The following is an 18,224-nucleotide window of genomic DNA, read 5'->3' on the forward strand; positions in this document are numbered from 1 at the left end:
TCTGCATTCATTTTTTAAATAAAGATGTATGGGTGTGGTTTTATGTATATATTAGAAAAATAGGCACCAAAATGTTTAATGGTAATTGTCTCTGAACTGAATGATCAGGGAGAATTTGTACTTCTTGAATGAGTGATCATGTATTCCTTTATTATTAAGATAAAGGGGCTGGGGGTATAGCTCAGTGGTAGTGTGCTTGCCTAGCATGAATGAGTTGTTGGGTTCGATCCTTAGCACCACACAAAAACAAATAAAATAAAGGTATTGTGTCCATCCAAACACACACACACACAAAAAAAAAAAATTAAAAAGAGAAAAAGATGTATACTGTTATAGATCAAAAGGCATTACTTTACGTATTAAGCTACTACCTTATCATAAATTCCTCCAACTTCTTATGAAATCAAATCATAATGTAGGTCACTACCAAAAATTCATATACAATCACCATGTAGAATTCCACTTACATTCCATCTTTTCTTTTTTTCCTTTCTTTCCTTTAGAAGAAGTAGATGAACGAGATGATGCAACAGACTGGGCTCCAGATGAATGCTGGGAAGTAACTTCAACAGAGGAAAGATCATAGGCAGACTTTCTGCTACGATGGTCCTCCTGAGTGCCTATATTGCTGCCACCAATACTGTCAAAGAAAAAGTAACAGAAAAAATATGAGATCTGAGGGAGGCCACGAATTCTTCTTCAAAGCAGCTCTAAGACTATTGAATAGACACCTATGGGGAAAGCTCACCCTCTTTTTTTTTTTTTTTAATATTTTTTTAGTTGTAGATGGACACAATACCTTTATTTTGTTTACTTTTATGTGGTGCTGGGGATCGAACCCAGGCCTCACGCATGCTAGGAGAGCGCTCTACCACTGAGCCACAACCCTGGCCCAAGCTCACCCTCTTAAGTTAAAAAAACGTATGAACAAGAAAGTTATTTTGAAATTAAATAGTGGCAGACATATCCAAGGAATATTGTGAGAATTTGATCCTTTTATCAATCTTGTGATAAATGAATGTGCAGAAATGGAAACTAGTGAGCAACACAACAATACTAGAATTTTTTTGTAATACAAGGAAATAGGATCATCCTGTTAGAAGCCTGGAAATAAGTATTATAAAAATGGCTGTTAAGCAGAGAAATCCATGTCCACTCTCCAAAAGAAGTATTTTATTATGATGTAAAAATAAGGTTATGTACTGTTTGTTAAGAAAACTTTTTATAATCATCAAAAAAAATGAAAAAGAAAAGAAAAACTGAAGATATTCAAAACTCTACTTAATCACTAGAATTGAACTACAATAAAAAATGGCTTCCACTTCACTTTTTTTTTTCATTATTATCCTAAGCCAGATTGCTCCCCATGATTCAATTTGAGAAAAACCTGAGATGAGTTTACTGAAGTCAAAATGTACAATTTTATAAGTCATAACTACTTGCCCTCTGATAATAAGAGAATAATTTAATGTGTTCTATTTTAACCTGGAAATAAAATACATCAAATCATGTCAATTGGTAACATTAAATGTCACAGTCCTTTAAAAGTTTTTATTTAAAAAATTAATCTTTTGGGGCTGGGATTGTAGCTCAGTGGTAGAGCGCTTGCCTAGCGCGGGCAGGACCCAGGTTCGATCCTCAGCACCACGTAAAAATAAAGGCATTGTGTTGTGTCCATCTACACCTAAAGAAAGTAAATAAATATTTTTTTAAAAAATTAATCTTTTATTTATTTATTTATTTTTACTCATTGATAGACCTTTAATTTACATGATAACAAAATTAAGGAGAAAATTCTTTCCAGCAAAGTCTCTATTCACATACAGTTATTTAACCTCTGTACTTCAGATTCCTCTCTAAAATAGGGAAACTAACAATAATACTTACTATATCAGGCTATTATAAAAATGAGTTAACAAAGTTAATGTCCTCAATTCTCCCAATATCTTGGGCATTAAGAGCTCGATAATTAACAGATATTATAATCAGTTCAAACTTTTCCAAAGCTTTACAAAATTTTATATATTATCCCAGGTTTTAAAAAAATTACTCTTACATACGGATCATGAAGTATCTATATGATGTCCCTCAATTCTACCATAGAAAACCATTTCTTAAGCTTCTTCTATTAGTATACCACAATACAGTTTCTCAGTACTATCCTCTACTGAGATTTGATGACCTAAACCTGGTTTACTATACATCAGGCCCTGTTTTAATACTTTGTATTTCACTGAATCCTCGTAACAACTCTGTGAGGCAGGCAGGTACTATTATTTTCTATTTTAACAAGAAGGAATTTGAGAAATAGAAATATTAAGTAATATGATCAAATAAATACAAGCAATTAATAATCCAGAGAGTCAAGATTTAAACCTAGGCAGTCTGAATACAGATATAGAGTACACAAAATTCCACTATACTACATAGATTCTATATTTATCTTTCAAAAAGCAAAATTTGACCAATATTCAGATCAAAGTTCTCATTTGTATATTTTTTTCACCCTTCAGACTTTATTTGATATTGTCATACTTAGGCTCAAGAGATGATTTTTTTTCTGTCAAAGTCCCACTCCCTGGAGAGGAAACAAAATCATCTTCATAAGAAACACTGCTTAGAGGGGTTGTAGTGACATTCAAAGGCCGCGATGCTGATGTTCCTCTATCTAATCTGTCTTCAAACCCTGTCAAAAGTAATAATTGATGCATAAAAATCAAAATTTAAAAATTCTAAGCAAAGTATTTCATGACATAGAGATTAATAATATGGATTTAGGGACAGTTTAGTTTGCTTTTACTAAAGCTTCTTTTCCATTTAATTTTTTTTTTACCTAATAATTACATTTTTATTAAGAAAATTTTCAAACATACATAATAAATTAGCATAATGGAACCAATGTTTGGGAGTGCAAATATATAGCCAGATTACTATTCAAAATCTGACTACTATTAAAATTCATTTTGATAAACAGTAATAAAGTTGTTTTCATCTCAGAAATGTTACCACACTGCCCCTCTGAACTCTTGACCACTATATTCCAAGGATTCACAAGTTACTATATATAGAAAACATTTTTATTCAAGTATGTAAATATGACCACAGAAAACCAAGTATATACTTGAATATATGCCAAGTCTCTACCATCATCTATGAATTTCTCTAAACTAGATCCACAAATTCCACAAATATCAGATATTGTTTTATGACAATTAAAAAACAGAATATTAAATATTCTAGTGTATTAAATATTAAGTATTCTAGTTTAAATATTAAATATTAAATATTCTAGTTGAAGTTTGCAGATAATTTAACAGACAATAAAATGGATTATAAATCTCCATTATCCTTGTAATAAACAATGTAATAATGTAATAAACAATGAAGAATGTGTACTTAAGTATATTATCTTGTATAAAAATTATGAAATAATTTAAAAAACACAAAGATGGTACAAGTCCTTCATATTTTTCTCACCTTTTCCATATAACTGATATGATTTGGTAAAAATATTAATGACACTATGTGGACTTCCCTTTGCTAATTCTTCCCATGGTCCTTTGCTTTGTGTACTACCTATGTGTCCCAAAAGCGGCAAGAATTTCTCAGCTTCCTTCTGAAACTCTTTGATGGGTTCATAAGTATTTCTTTCTCCAGCACAAAATTCCTTTTCTTTTAAGATTTCTGCCACCTTTAAAAGGGGCCGTCCATCCCGGACTCCCTCCTCTTCAGAAAAACTACCCTCACTAAGAAGAGGCCCTTCACTGACTGAGTCTGTGCTGGAACAAAGAGACATTTTGGCTTTTTCTTGAGAACAGGTTTGCAGATCAGAGATAGGAGAGTCAGTCTGCCTCTTACACAACTGTGCCAGCAGCCCTCCTGGTTTGGGATCAGCGGATCTTATTCTGAAGCTTGATATGGCACTCTGAGGTCGTATCATCTCAGGAAGCTTTTTAAATTCACTAAGGTTGCCTACACCAGGAAGATCATCATCAAAAGTTGTATGAGATACACAGGTTCCTAGCATCTTTTGAATTCGGGCAGAAAAAACATCTTCGGTATCCTCTTTCACAGGTGGACTTTGAGCCTTTGTCCAAGGTCCATCTTCTTGAGGTGCTTGCTGCACTTCACACTCAGTGTTCCACACTGACCCATAGTTAATGTTGGCCCCAGCCAATTTCTTGGCTTCACTTTCAATCCTGCTAGACAAAGAAGCAGCTGTTGCTTTCAAAGCTTCAATACGATCCAGTTTACTCTTATACTGGCTGGCACTAGGTTTTAACAAGGCATCTGGATGAGCAGCTGGTGAGGTCAGATATGGTTGAGGTGTAAAACTTAATGGTCCTGAAGTCATATTATGATTCTTCCTGGCTGGTAAAATAGACTCAAAATCCTTATGCAAAATTCCTACATGTTCTAGATTTAAGAGATGGGAAAGTAAATTTCCAGCTGTTCCAACAAGAGGTTGTGGTTGGGAATTATGAATCCGTGGGCTCAATCTGTCAGGCTGCATCCATGTAGGTTCTATCAAGTCTCTTCTGGAAATCAGAGTCACAATATGTTAGTTAACACAGCAACTAATAACTAAACTACCTTTTTGTTGTTGTTGCAGTGCTGGGGATCAAACCCATGGCTTCATGTATGCTAGGCAAGCCCTCTGTCATACAGCTACACCCCCAGTCCAAACCACCATTTTAAAAGAAGTTTTGGGTTTTTTTCTGATTATAAGAGTAGGGCATACTGGGGGAAAAAAAAGTAGAAAGTACAAAAAAGTTAAAGATCACTCACAGCTAACTAAACAAAGAGTCACTATAAATAGTTCATTTAGATTTATATCCTTCCAAACATTTTTCTATGTGCATGTTGTGTTTTGGCTGGTATTATTTGCACACACAAAAAATGAAATTTCACCATCCATATTGTTTTGCAATCTTAGTTGTATTTTTCAACTAAGATACCACTTTTTAAAAATTATTTATTAAAGAGAAGGCATTAAAATCTTGAAAATGAATTTCTTTACATCCCTGGCTCTATCTTATCCTTTGAAAATGTTATACAAAAGAGAAATGCTTAAGAGTGCTAAATATTAATGTAGACATTATATAGATTATTCCAATCAATAAACATTTACTGAAAGCTGACTACTGATGTTTAACATTGTGCTTACAAAAAAAATGAGATGATTACAACCAACTTCTAAAAAATTAATGAACATCAAGGAACTAAATGAAAAACTGTGAGTTCCAATAATAAATATACAATATAGGGTCAGGTGTCCATAAAGTCCAGAAACAGAAGAAAGATATCCTAACCAACATAATATGCATCCACCTATGTTTCCAGGCTATACACGCTCCCTGTATATTAAGGGAAACTACAGAGAAATTAAAGATGAATGTCAACTGTTAAGAAGATTTTGTTTAAGAGTCTTGTAGTTTACTTTTGAATGATGATAATAAGACATACTTATCAAATTTGCAGAAGACAGAAAACCTGGAAGCATGGCCTCCTCAACAAATGATCAAACTACTATTCAAAGTTATTTGTAAAGGCTGCAAATTTAGACTAAACTAATATGGAGAAATGTACACTTCCACAGTTGGACTAAAAAACATCTGGAAGAGGGTAACCAAGGTAATATCAACCAAGGTGATAAAGGAAATGGAAATCATGTCAAGCAGGTTCTGGTGGGAAGTTACAGCAGTTTTGCATACTCAAGGGCTGTCAATAAGAACTGAATGAAGGAATATTATAGCACAGATTTTATGCTATCATATATAAAGTATTATAAATGCAAAATGTGAAGTTATTAGTGTCTAAGCTAAGCTGCTAACAACAGGAATACAAAAGGTGGCTATAATACAAAAGACATCAATGAATAAAAATCCAAGAGTTTAGAATTAAAATTTTTATTCATTGATGTCTTTTGCATTATAACCGCCTTTGTATTCCTGTTGTTAGCAACTTAGCTTAGACACTAATAACTTAGCTTAGACACTAATAATTTCACTAATGCCAGTTTTATGGTGATATACTGATTGTGGAGGAAAAAAGGAAAACAAAAATGAATATATTTAATCCGGTTAAGAATTAATCCTGGCTGGAGAGGTGGCTGCGTTGGTGGAGTGCTGGCCTAGAATGCACAAAGTTCTGGGTTCAATCCTAAGCACCACATATAATAAGTAATGAAATAAATATCTAAAATAATAATAATAATAATTAATCCTTATTCTGGGATCTCAAGACATAACAAGGATGACAGACTAATAAATGAACAGCTAAAATTACAGATGTCATAAGTACTAAGATAAAGACAAAGTTCAGTAAGATAAAGATAAGGGAGCAAGTAGTTCTGCCAGACAAGGAAAGTAACTTTTGAACTGGTTCTTCCAGGTGTTCAATCTCAGGTATATAACCTGGTAAAAGCAAATTAGCAAACAAAAATGATGGCACATAAAGAGCAATGAAAATAAATGACATAATTTTAAGTATATAATAAATTCACTTTAACCATGAAGATAAATTTAAGCAATTAATAGGAATGAAGAAGCTCAGAAATGGATAGTGCAGAAGTGGAGGCAATAGGTTAAGACACTATAGGTTGAAGAAGTCTGGTATTAAAAGAAAAAAGAAACAAGAGGCAAATTTATAAACGTGTATTGAAACAACACAGAGTACCTCATAAATATGTACAATAGACTTAACCTGTTTAGAATTAGAGAATGAAACTTAGAAAAAGGCAAAAATTGAAGGTATGTATATCTGAAAACTGAAGAGGATCACCACCCAATTGTATTTACATTTTAAAAAATGTTTAAACCTTCAACAAATCATCTCAATCATTTCACTTATTAGGAGGCAGTATGGAGAGTAGTTCAAAGCACAGGCTTCTGGAGTCAGATTGCCTAGGTTCAAATCTATCCCCACCACTACTGTTTTAACAACTTGGAGAAAGTTAATTCAACTATAGTAGCCTCAATTACCTCTTCTGTAAAATAGGAACAACAGTGCCTAACACAAGGAATTATAAGGATTAAATAGTATACCAAAGTACTTAGATCACTGCCTAAAAGCTAAGAAACAATGTTAGCTATTTTATCAGTATTATTCTTCTCTAGGGTGAGGGGAAAGACGACCATGTACTAACCCCAAATTGGAAAGTGATTTGATTTCTATTTTGCAATGTTAAAGAATTTCAAAAATCTTTCTCTTCCCAAAATAGATCTCATTACTAAGTATAATTTATATCCATGTAATCTTTCACCGTGATTTATCCAGTAGATTTTTATTATTTGTTTGGTTCAGAGAAGAGAAGAGTGCTTCCAACTGCAGGAAGAATCGACATTAATACTGGATTGAAGAACAGGCAAAATTTGAATAACTAAGAATAGGGCATAAAGTAAGTACAGCTATACAGCATGCTTAGAAGATATTATTAGAAATAAACCTATCTATGGGGCTGGGGTTGTGGCTTAGCAGTATAGCACTCGCTTAGTATGTGTGAGGCCCTCGGTTTGATCCTCAGCACAACATATAAATAAATAAACATATTGTGTCCAACTACAGATAAAAAATAAAAGAAAGAAAGAAAGAAATCTCTCTATGTTCTCTTCCTCATAAAGGTCAGTCAGCAAAGTTCATTGATCACAGACCACCTACACTAAACTCCATAAAATGAAATTTTATCCTCCTCTTTTTACCTTGCAAGGGGCTGTGGGGGTTCTGATAGAGACATGTCACTACTGGAAGATGCACTTGGGGGACGTTCCTGTACTTTATTTTCTTTGTCAGATTCTCCAGATGGCTGATACCCTGGTCTGACCTAGAAAAAAAAAAACGATATCACATTTATCTGACTTCTGACTTCTACCACAAGGAATTATTCAGAGAGCTCATAAGATAAACAGAGTGTTTTTCTTCCTCAAAAATAATTCACATTTAGTTTGCCTTTAAAATAACCATCATGATTAACAACAAAACATTTAAAATCCAAAAGAACACCTAATCCTAGCTGCCTAGTGTTAGGAAGAAGTAATATCCTTTATAAATCTCAGTTTTTTCACCTGATAAATAGAAATAAGGTAGTACCTACCCTTCTCATGGTTGTGAGAATTTACTGAGTTTAAGCCTATAAGTAAAGCCTTTCAAAAAGTATGAGATACATAGTACATACTTATTATTCCTTATTTTTAGCACACTAAACTAGAATAGTCTCTAATTTCAGCACAGATTACAAAACTAAGTATGTCCTAACATAATCTATATACTGAGTATTTGTTTGGTACTACAATGAAAACTAGGCAAGAATATAATAGCAAAGACAAAAGGAATCAATGTTGATTGACTGTTGAAATCAATATTGGAAACTCTTAATTCAGCTATTATTTTCTACCATATTTTTCATTACTCTTCATATGGAATAAATTTCATGAAAGGTCATGACTATTTTAAATATTATCTAAGCATATGTCTGAATACTAGTAATGGTGAATAATTTTTGAATAGTACAATATGGCAAATAAGCTTTTCCTAAGCACGACTTACTCCTTTTTGTATTTCTTACTACTATTACCTGAGTTTCCTGTGTAACATGTTGATGAGTTGGCTCTTCCAGCAAGGTCTTTTCTAGTAGCAATTTGGAGTAAGTTTCCTGTAGCCTTCTAGCTGCTGATGGATCAGGAGGCACATTTTTTGCTTTAGTAAAAGCTTCTTTCTGTTTCCGGTAGAGTTCCTGTAATCGTTTATTCTTCTGTTCAGTAGCCTCCTTTTGAGCCTTCTTCTCTTCGTTTTGCTTCCTCTTCCTTTCTTCCTGCTGTTTAACAATGTACTGTCGTACCTCATCAGTGTCATAATGGCGCTTTTTGGAAATAACAGGGGGCTCTTCGTTGGCTGTTATTTTGTCAGGTTTTCTTTTCACTGGGCTATGACTCCGAGGAACCTGGACAGGTGCTGATGCCTTCTGATTCTGTAACTCTCCAGTTTCTGGCCTAGAGGTCTGAGCTGTAGATTCTAGCTGTAAGTCATCAAGAATGCCACGGATTTCAACAGGTAAAAAGTCCTTATTTAAGGCAGTACTTTCCTCCTGTTTATTTTCTGGAAGAGATGGAGCTAACTTCTTTATATTATTTTCAGACCGAGCTCTACTTCTTGAACGTTCTGAGCTTCGTGGAAGAGGTCTATGTGAAGCATCCAACCTGGGATCAGATTCTGCTCTTCCAATATGCCCCCCTACAACATATGAACTGTTAGTGATATGTTAAAATTCTATATTCATTCCTAAGAGTCATTGCGCTAAGAAGGAAATTAAGGAATTTAACTTTATCTCAAGTTCAAAATATCCTATAATCTTCTAAAGAACATTATAAAAGGTCTGGGGTTGTGGCTCAGTGGCAGAGCACTTGCTTAGTATGTGTGAGACACTGGATTCGATCCTTAGCACTGGATACAAAAATAAGCAAATAAAATAAAGGCATGCTGCCCATCTATAACTACACACACACACACACACACACACACACACACACACATACACACACAAAATAAAATAAAAAAGAAAGAAAAAAAACATAATAAAACCTTCCCTTTTTAATAGTAAAAGAATTTCAATCTTCAGAAAAACTATACTTCCTTGGGTCTTTTTCTTTTTTAATGCCTTTTTAAAAATTTCTAGAAAAAGAACAGATCTTACAGTTAATGTGAACATTAAACATTACTATTTCTTTCTTACATGCATATTTAATATGATCACTTCTCTGCTTTAAAAAGTTATTTAAAAATCAATAATCCGTGCTGGAGTTGTAGTTTAGTATTAGAGCACTCGCCTATAGGCTCTGGGCTTGATCCCTAGCACACAAAAACAACAAAAATCAATTATATTTTTAGTATAAAGTATCCTAATTAGAACCAAGGAAATTGAAAATATTTTAAGAATCTTTTAAAGAATAATAGTTTCTTACAGCTTTGCGAAGATCATATACCAAATCCAATAATAAAGGCACCAAAAATACTGATTTTATTGAAGATCCTACAACACCGACCCCTTTCATAATTACATGAAATGGGACCATATGTAGATAAGTTTATCAGAGAATTTCTGAAAGTTTAATTTACATTCTTCTTGGTGCAGAAAATATTAAAACTAGCCTCATATATCATATTCACATTTTAGTAATCTCTGTAAAACAAACTTTTATTTTTGAGATGGAGGTTTCACTAGGTTGCCTAAACTAGTCTCAAACTCTCAATCCTCCCACTTCAAGCTCCCAAATAGCTGGTATTACAGTTGTATGCCATCACACCCAGTTATGGCTTAATTTTAGATTGAGAATTTATTGGCAACATAGATGAAAGCGAAGAGGAAAAAATACAATGTATATTGACTTCTATATACCAAATTATAGCTGTGATGTCATTTCTTACTAAATCCTACAGAAACTCAATTAAGGCAAATTTTGCTACTGTAAAGGAAATCTGGTTTGTAGGTCTTTATCTTTTATTTATCAAAATTAGCATTATTCATTTCAAATATCATTTAAGATACTTCAAAAAGTGAAAAGTAGGGCTGGGGTTGTGGCTCAGTGGTGGAATGCTCATCTATCATGCATGAGGTGCTGGGTTCGATCCTCAGCACCACATAAAAATAAAATAAAGATATGGTGTCCATCTAAAACTAAATATTTTTTTTAAGTGAAAAGTAATAGAATTGAGGGCCAAATGTAAAAGATCTGGTACTTATATCCAAAATATGCCACCAACTATACAACCCTGAGAAAAATTAATTTTCTTTCAGAGCCAGTTTCCTAAACTATATTTAAAAAACAAGCAATGGTGAGGTACTAAACAACTCGGTGAGACCCTGTCTCTAAATAAAATACAAAAAATAGGGCTGGGGATGCAGCTCAGTGGTCAAGTACCCTGAGTTCAATCCCTAGTATCAAAAAAATAAAAAATAAAAAAACAAACAAAAACCCCAACTTTGTAAATGTTTGTTTATACACATTGGAAAAGACAGGCTGGATTTCATTCTCTTAAGGTCCCTAGAAGTGTGATATGATTTGAATAAAACACTGCTTTGATATTCATGACAGCTAATTGTAATGAATATAACAAACACAGAATTCTTTGTACAGATGGCCAGAACACCTATGAGCAGAGATTATTCAGATAAGCCCAGTAGAACTTTTTTTTTTTTCAGGTGGGAGGCAGGGCACTCGACCACTGAGCCACATCCCCAGCCCTATTTTGTATTTTGTTTAGAGACACAGTCTCACTAAGTTGATTAGCACCTCACAGTTGCTGAGACTGGCTTTGAACCTGCGATCCTCCTGCCTCAGCCTCCGGAACTGCTGAGATTATAGGCATGTGCTAAGAGCCCAGACCCAGTAGAACATTTTTGCTTTGCATTTCATTCACAATTATAAAGTAAAGTCCTACAATATTCTCAAGTGCATTAACCTTTTCAAGCCATTTTTAATTATTTTTTCAACAATTTTAATTACAGCCACTCACCAGATTTAGTAGTTTTTTCTCTTCCATTTCTGTCACTGGATGCTGTTCTTGGCTCTTTCTGCTCTATTCTGGGCACAGGTCCCAGAATTTTCTTTACTAATTTTTGTCCATCTCGCCAAGAAGATGTACTTATCACACGACTATTACCTAAAATATATAGGTGTATATATAACATTAAATTTAAAACTAAGTGTTAGCTCTAAGTGGTATACCTATGCAACCATGCAGGTTTTATAATTAATCTTGTTTATCTTCTGTTCAGGCCCAAAGTTTTACAAAATAACTGTGTTTTTAACTCTAAGCCACCAAAATTGGTTAACAATTTGTCCATCTTTGAAAGGGATGGCATTTCTAGGTCTTTCACATTATATTTTATAGGTGTATACCATTAATACACACCATTATTTTCTTAACAACAACACTCTCAATACAAATATCAACACTTTAAACTGCCCTCATTATAACGGCTCACAAAAATAAGAGTATATTTCAACAAATACAGCTGTTTACTAGGATGAAAACAATTTCTACTAGTTTCAGAAAATTAAAAATAGACTATCATCCCAAAATAGACAATATCCTTAATAGCAACAAATGACTTGAGACTGTTTATAAAATAGAAACTATAAAAAATAAACATGAAATAAATATGTGTTATGTAGAATAATATGAGAAACGGAATAATGAAAATGATGAAGTAGCACTTTAAAACTAATCAAATTACAAAGAAGGGCTGAGAATTGTGGCTAAGCGGTAGAGCGTTCGCCTCCCATATGCGAGACCCTGGGTTCGATCCTCAGCACCACATAAAAAAATAAATAAGTGAAATAAAGGTATTGTGTCCAACTACAACTAAAAAATAAATATTTTTTTTAATTACAAAGAAAATTTTTATATTAATAGCCTACACTTCTAGGCATAGTGGCACAAGCCTATAATCCCAGTTGCTCAGGAGACTAGGGCATGAGGCTCCCAAGTTCAAAGCCAGCCTCAGCAACTTAGCAAGGCCCTAAACAACTTAGGGCCTGCTGGACCCTGTCTCAAAATAAAAAAAAATAAAAGGCTGACATAGCTCAGTGGTTAAGCAACCCTGGGATTCAATCCCTGGTATCAAAAAAAAAAAAAAAAAAGTCAAAGACATTCATTTAGGTTTTCATTTAAAAAGGATTTTAATTTAAAAGTTTAATTGGAAGTATAGTCTTAAGGAAAACATCAATCACAAAAAAGGTGAATAATGTGTGCTATTTACTTGAAAATGTTTTCTACTCTGATATTAATTTTATATACTCTCTAAAATATTTAAACAGTTTTAAGTCTACTGCTCAATCTATTTTTAAGGAACTTTGTAATTTTAAGAAAAATGAGAAAACAGACTTCTTCTCAATTTCAGTTTGAATTTCTGAATCAAAGGCAAACAAACATGAATACACTGTGTAGTTATTTATAAATGCTGGTTTCTGAATATGCTGGGTGGTTATCTATAAATTCTGGCTTTCTGAAACAGTCTCATTCAGTAAGTGGAAGAAAAAGACTTTCATTGGCAAACTACTAATATAGCTTTAGCATATTTAATGATTCTGTGTCTAAGTCATGCTACAGTGTATACATGGGAATTAGCCTACAACAAAAGTGGAAAAATAAACTCCAGATTAGTGCTGCAAGTTATAATGTTCCTGGTCCTTCATTTCATTTCAAACTAAACCCCTAACAACAGTATTGTATAATATTACATGAAAAGTTTTTTTTAATTTTCAGAATTAGTTAACACCGAGATCATTCACATTCTTGTAAAATTTCATTGTATTTGCATAAAACCAGTGTCATATGAAATTAATAAATGTTGTAAATTTATTTACCATAGCATTAATTTATTTGCCATTATATTGATTAGTCTATGATCAGAAAATCAGTCTGATCATGGGGCTGGGAACTCAGTGGTAGAGTATCTGCCTTGCACGTGTGAGGTACTAAGTTCGATCCTCAGCACCACATAAAAATAAATAAATAAAGATATTGTACCAACTACAACTTTAAAAAAAAAAAACAGTCTTATCAAAAAGCAGTGCCCCAGGCTGGGGCTGAGGCTATGGCTCAGTGGTAGCTCATTTGCCTGGCATGTGTGAGGCACTGGGTTCGATCCTCAGCACTACATGCAAATAAATAAAGGCCTATTGACAACTAAAAAAATCTTAAAAAAAAAAAAAAAAAAGTGTCCCATCTTTCTGATACTGTGTCCATAAAACTTGTTATTTTTTAGCATAGCATTAATTTATACTTCCTTGAAACTACATACCTCCTCCATGAAGGTTGAAACTATGTGCATCTAGTGTACCACTGTGTTACCTAAGCTTAGCACAGTGCTTCACAAAGAATAAGTGCTGGGGTTGTGGCTCAGCGGTAGAGAGCTCGGTAGAGCGCTTGCCTGGCATGCACAGGGCCCTGGGTTCAATCCTCAGCACCACATAAACATAAAAATAAATGAATGGAATAAAAGTAAAAAAAAAGAACAAGTGCTCAAAAACATTTGAATAATGAATTAATGGATCAATTCAGAATGTCTCCAAACTGAAAGTGACCACACAGACACACACACACACACACACACACACAAAGATGATACAAAGTACTGAATTTTTCTATATGCCAACTCTGAGAATATTTGGTAACAAGTATTTATAGCATATAGATTCAAGATCAGTAATATATAACCTCAGGATGGATACAATACTGAAAGACTAACCTGTTTTGCATTCTGGACTTGATAACTGTGTTACCTTTTGAACTTTTCGTACTGGCTTGACCCCTTTCTTCTCTTTACTTTTGTCAGCAGGTTTCTCTTTTATAGAGATATTATCTGAAATGTAGAAAAATGTACAGCAATTATTATGATTCCCACCCACCTTTTCATCCTCCCAGTAAGAAAATTCATTACAGCAGTTGCCCCTTATCTGTGGTTTCACTTTCTGCAGTTTCAGTTACCCAAGGTTAAATACAATCCAAAAATATCAAATGGAAACTTAGGGAAACAAACAATTCAAAAGACTTAAATTGTACAACATTCTAAGTAACATCATGAACTCTCTTGCTATCTAGTCCAGAGCAGTTTATCCCTTTGCCGGCATATTCACACTGTATATGCTACCTGCCTACCCCTTAGTCAACCCCAGTAGCTCCTCTTGGTTATCAGACTGACTCTCACTCTTTTGATATCATAGAGCTTCTGTTCAATTTACAAACCTTATTTTACTTAATAGACCCAATACCCAAGAGTAGTGAGCCACCATGCCTACGAAAAGCTATAAAGTACAGTGAAATTTGTTAACTTAATAAAGAAAAAATTATATGCTAAGGTGGCTAAGATCTACAATAAATTGTTGTTAATCTCTTACTGGACCTAACTAATAAATTAAACTTTATCAGTGGTATGTATAGGGGGAAAAAGTATAAGTAATATTCAGTACTATCTTCAGTGCTAGGCATCCTCTGGGGTTCTTGGCATGTATCCCCAGCAGATAAGGTAGCGTGGGGCGGGATACAATATAAAGCATATGATTCAGGTAGCAAAAAAGAAATCTTCACTGAGGCTATTTCTGAGATGCACAAGCCATCAATATCAACTTTTCTTACAGAAAGATCTAAAGACTACCACTACTCCACTGTTAGGTTCTAATTCTTTATTATTTTTTTTCTTCTCCAGAAACCTCATTTTCACAAATGGAAAAAAAAAAAAAGTTACAATAGTAATACATTAAAAGTCAAGGTCACCACATGTGCAGAATTTCAGAGGTGAACACTTTCACAAATTCCTATTTAATTTAAAAATGTAGAAACATAAAAAGTTTACAAAACAGTCAATATAAAATATATATATATGTGTGTGTGTGTATATATATAATTTTTTTTGCAGTAATGGTCTTCAACCCAGGGGGGCTCTATCACTGAACTACATCCCTAGCTGTTTTTATTTGTTATTTTGAGACATTGGCAACTTAACAGGGTCTTGTTAAGTTGTCAATGCTGGCCTTGAACTTGTGATTTTCTTGCTTTATAGTCATGGGATTATAGATGTGTACCACTACAACCCACTCAATATAATGTTCTTAAAGCAGATCCTTTCACAATTATGTAAGTGAAAACTGTCAGGGTATTTTGTATATAAATTATTCATTAATTCTTTAGTGTTTTTTTCAATCTGGGGGCTGACTATGCATAGAAATTTTTTAAATTAACCTCAATTACAGATATGAATAAATGGGATTTAAAGTACATGGACAGCCTTGCATCATGGGCAGGAAAAAAAATAAGTATGGGTAAAAAGCTCTTAGGCAGGAGGTAAACCTAGTGTCTAAGAACAAGCAAGGAGGCCAGTGTAATTGAAATGAAAAAAATAAAATAAAATATAAAAGAGAGGGGAGGGGTCAGAGAATAGTATGGTCAGAGACATAACTGAGAGCCAGATCAGACAGGGTTTTATAAGTCACTACAAGAATGTCTGCTTTGCTCAAAAGTGGGGAAATTTTTTGAAAGATTTTGAATAAAGGAGAGACATGATTTAAATTAAAACTTGACAAGCTTACTCTAGCAGTTGGGATGAGAACAGATTCATTAGAAGAGAGAAATAAAGAGACCAGTTGGAATACTACTGTAGTAATCCAGGCAAGAGACCAAGAAACTGATGGTTGCTTGATCTAAGTGGTAGCGACTGAGGAGAGTATGTATGTGTGTTTTATAAATGTTTTACATATATTACACACACACACACACACACACACATTTATTTTAGATAATATAAAGTGAAAGAAATAAGAAGGGGATCAAGGAAGACTCAAGATTTAGGGTCTGAACTCTTAGAAGAACAGTATTAATAGATGTGAAATGACTGCCAGAGTAGCAAGTTTAACTCCACTGAGTTAGTTAATAAGCTCTATTTTGGATATATTAAGCTTGGGAAACTTTTTTTATACATCCAAGAGAACATGTGGAGTTACCAGCTGAATAAGAGCTTGAGTTAAGAGGGGGGATTTGGGCTAGAGACATAAATCTAGGAATCATTAGCAATAAAGAATAAATATTCGAGACTAGCTAAGCTTGCCTAATAGGTATGTGTAGATAAATATGAATGAGAGCATGCACAAAGGAGGGAGGAAGAAAAGCATGAGTACCAAGGACTGAGGCTAAGGCATGCCAATGTTTACTGGCATGATCAGGGAGTTGATTAGGAAAGAAACAACTGAAAAAGGAGCAGTAAGACTTAGGAATAAAACCAGGTACTTATGAAACCCCAGATATCAAGTGAATATCAAGGAAGAAGTGATCAATCATGTTGAATGCTAAGAGCTCAAGATGACAGATGAATATTAAATACTGCATTTAACAATGTGATAGTCACTGATGATCTTAAGAATAGTAGCCCACAGAGAAATAATGGCAAATACCTAAAACAAAAGATTAAGAAAAGGAGGAGACAAATTGGTACAATGAGTACAAGGCAACTTTTTGCAGTTCTACTGTTAATAGAAGGAAGAAACAGGACAGTGACTGAAGCAAAAAAAAAAAAAAAAAAAAAAAAGTTCTTTTATGATGGAATGACCTGGAAGAAAGGGAAAGCTGATGATAAAAAGGAAAAAAAAAATAGGGTGGAATTTTTTTGTGGGGGCAGGGGGTGGTACTGGGGACTGAACTCTAGAGTGGTTACCACTGAGCCACATCCCCAGTCCTCCTTATTTTTTGAGACAGTCTCACCAAGTTGCTATGGGCCTCATTAAGTTATTGAGGCTGGCATTCAACCTGTGATCCTCCTGTCTCACCCTCAGTCATTGGGATTTCATCAGGTATGTGCCAGCACACATGGCTGGAAGTAATAATCACAAATATAAAGAACAAATGCAATCTAAAATACAGGTAGATAGGTTGTTCTTAGCTAGGAACACAGAAATCACCCACCTACCATAATGAGAGAGATGTATTATAGGCAGATCTTTTAAGAGTCTTGACATATTCCACTTGTCTATAATGATACTGTACTATTAAATATATTGTTATTGTTCCTTTTTATAGATGAGAAAACCAACGAAGAAAGGTTATGTAACATAGTTGGCAGAAATAGCTAGTAAGTGGCACAATCAGGATTTGAACTCTTATAAGCTGATTCCAAAATCTTCGCTCATCTCTCCACACGAGAAATTTGTTTTCTGAATGTAGTGCTCTAATTAATAAAAGCAAGAAAACTGGACTGGTCACTCAATGCCACAAAATTTATTAGTGAAATCTCTACGAGGGCTTACTAGAAACTCCTCAGGATTTAGAATCAGACAAAGTTGGTTTTGAATCTTGGTTTCAATTCTTTATGCAACCCTGGGAAAATTACTCTGAGCTTCCACTTCCTCAACTGTAAAAAATACACAAGATTAAGCACTTAGTATCTTGCCAGTCATACTAGGTATTCAACAAGTAGCAACATTACTACTATAACCTTCCTATTTCCCTCTTCCAGGCTTCCACAGGCGTCTCCTATTTCTAATTCTCTAACATTACTCTCTCCCTATAATACTTATTTTCTTTCCACATCTGACTGCCAAATTACTGACCACTTCAACAATCTGACCACTTCAAAGATGTCAGAAGGGTACCAGAAGTAAATGTCAACTAGACTCTCCTATGCTTCCTCCACATCAGGTGGTCTGAATTCCCAAAGTCCCCCAGTTTAAAAAACAGCC

At 34.1% G+C, this 18,224-nt stretch overlaps 1 protein-coding gene and 1 pseudogene across 19 annotated transcripts in view; one reads left to right on the forward strand and one right to left on the reverse strand.

Annotated features, from left to right (window-relative positions):
* Window positions 1–18,224, reverse strand: part of Cep350 (centrosomal protein 350) — a 159,848-nt gene that overhangs the window by 96,980 nt on the left and 44,644 nt on the right. For 18 of the 19 annotated variants that reach the window (XM_048809912.1, XM_048809914.1, XM_015491743.2 and 15 more), the window contains 7 exons: window positions 14,249–14,362; window positions 11,509–11,655; window positions 8,573–9,228; window positions 7,701–7,822; window positions 3,478–4,538; window positions 2,536–2,686; window positions 468–640 (listed from right to left, as the gene is read on the reverse strand). In XM_048809912.1, coding sequence (XP_048665869.1) covers window positions 468–640; window positions 2,536–2,686; window positions 3,478–4,538; window positions 7,701–7,822; window positions 8,573–9,228; window positions 11,509–11,655; window positions 14,249–14,362 — 2,424 coding nt within the window. The remainder of the gene's footprint in view (window positions 1–467; window positions 641–2,535; window positions 2,687–3,477; window positions 4,539–7,700; window positions 7,823–8,572; window positions 9,229–11,508; window positions 11,656–14,248; window positions 14,363–18,224) is intronic. The other variant, XM_048809930.1, reaches the window with a different exon arrangement.
* LOC107147190 lies at window positions 648–1,114 on the forward strand (annotated as a pseudogene).

The sequence above is a fragment of the Marmota marmota genome, unplaced genomic scaffold (genome assembly GCF_001458135.2).
Source record: "Marmota marmota marmota unplaced genomic scaffold, marMar, whole genome shotgun sequence".
NCBI classification, from domain to species: domain Eukaryota; kingdom Metazoa; phylum Chordata; class Mammalia; order Rodentia; family Sciuridae; genus Marmota; species Marmota marmota.